General features: G+C 50.0%; 1 protein-coding gene across 1 annotated transcript; it reads left to right on the top strand. All coding sequences in view use genetic code 11, as the record gives it.

Moving 5' to 3' along the window:
• Nucleotides 1-407: 407 nt before the first annotated feature.
• On the top strand, nt 408-643 carry EGR_11311 (Heat shock protein; the record flags this gene model as incomplete). The annotated part of the gene is made up of 2 exons (XM_024500552.1): nt 408-561; nt 621-643. 2 exons carry the CDS (start codon nt 408-410, stop codon nt 641-643), a joined length of 177 nt encoding a protein of 58 aa, XP_024345034.1.
• Between the last annotated feature and the right edge of the window lie 501 nt (nt 644-1,144).

The raw sequence follows: 1,144 nt of genomic DNA, 5'->3' as shown, positions 1-1,144 counted from the left end.
GGGTGGCTACACTGTGGCAATACGCTCCTATCGCATCACTTAGACCTATTAGCCCTCAGGATATTACCACTTCTAAGTCGCTATTTTGACACTTCTTCATTACTGCTTTTCTGCCACCAACTCGTCAACACGGAGACGACACCACTACTCAAGTCAGCGCATACTGACAGGTGTGTGCTAGCTGGAGCCAGCATTGTGCGTCACCGCTTTCAAGCGCACAGTCGCTACTAAATTAGGAGAAGCATGGAACAGTGGCAGCTCCTCGTTGGATAAACGAATTCAAGCACTTAGCGCGCATCGCTGAAAGGTTCAGCAGGATCACTGCAGTTGATATAAAGGGTTGCAGCAATTGTGGTGGTCATCCTTATTCAACAAAACGCGTTAGAATTTGTGCACCACACGAAGCCATGTCGACACGTGCTGCAATTGGCATTGACTTGGGCACAACATTCTCTTGTGTCGGTGTGTTCCAAAGCGATACGGTGGAAATCATAGCCGACGATCAGGGCAACCGCATAACGCCGAGTTGTTTGGCCTTCACAGATAAGGAACGCCTCATTGGTGAAGCCGCAATAAACCAGGCTGCTATGAACCCCGCCAATACGGTGTTCGGTGTAAAGCGCCTGATCAGGCGCCGTTTTAACGAGGAGACAGTGCAGAGTGATATGAAGCACTGGCCCTTCAAAGTTATAAATTCGGAAGAAAAGCCAAAAATTGAAATAAACTACTGTGGTGAAGCAAAGCAGTTTGTCGCGGAGGAGATCTCGGCCATGGTGCTGTCGAAGATGAAGGAGACGGCGGAGACTTACTTGGGCGAGGAGGTCACAGATGCAGTGATCACTGTGCCAGCCTACTTCAACATGGGCCAAAGACAGGCCACGATTGACGCAGCGAAAATAGCTGGTTTAAATGTGCTGCGTCTCATCAATGAGCCAACAGCGGCTGCAATTGCATACGGCATAAGCAAGAAGAGCAATGGGCAGCGCAATGTGCTCATCTTCGATTGGGGGGGTGGCACCTTCGACGTATCCATCCTGTCCATGGAGAATGGCAAATTTGAGGTGAAGGCGGTTGGTGGTGACTCGCACCTGGGTGGTGAGGACATCAATTCTCGCCTAATGGATCACTGTGTGGAGAAGTTCAA

The sequence above is a fragment of the Echinococcus granulosus genome (genome assembly GCF_000524195.1).
Source record: "Echinococcus granulosus chromosome Unknown EG_S00840, whole genome shotgun sequence".
NCBI classification, from domain to species: Eukaryota; Metazoa; Platyhelminthes; class Cestoda; order Cyclophyllidea; family Taeniidae; genus Echinococcus; species Echinococcus granulosus.
The sequence above is the reverse complement of the archived record's forward strand: the minus strand, read 5'-3'. Positions and strand labels throughout refer to the sequence as shown.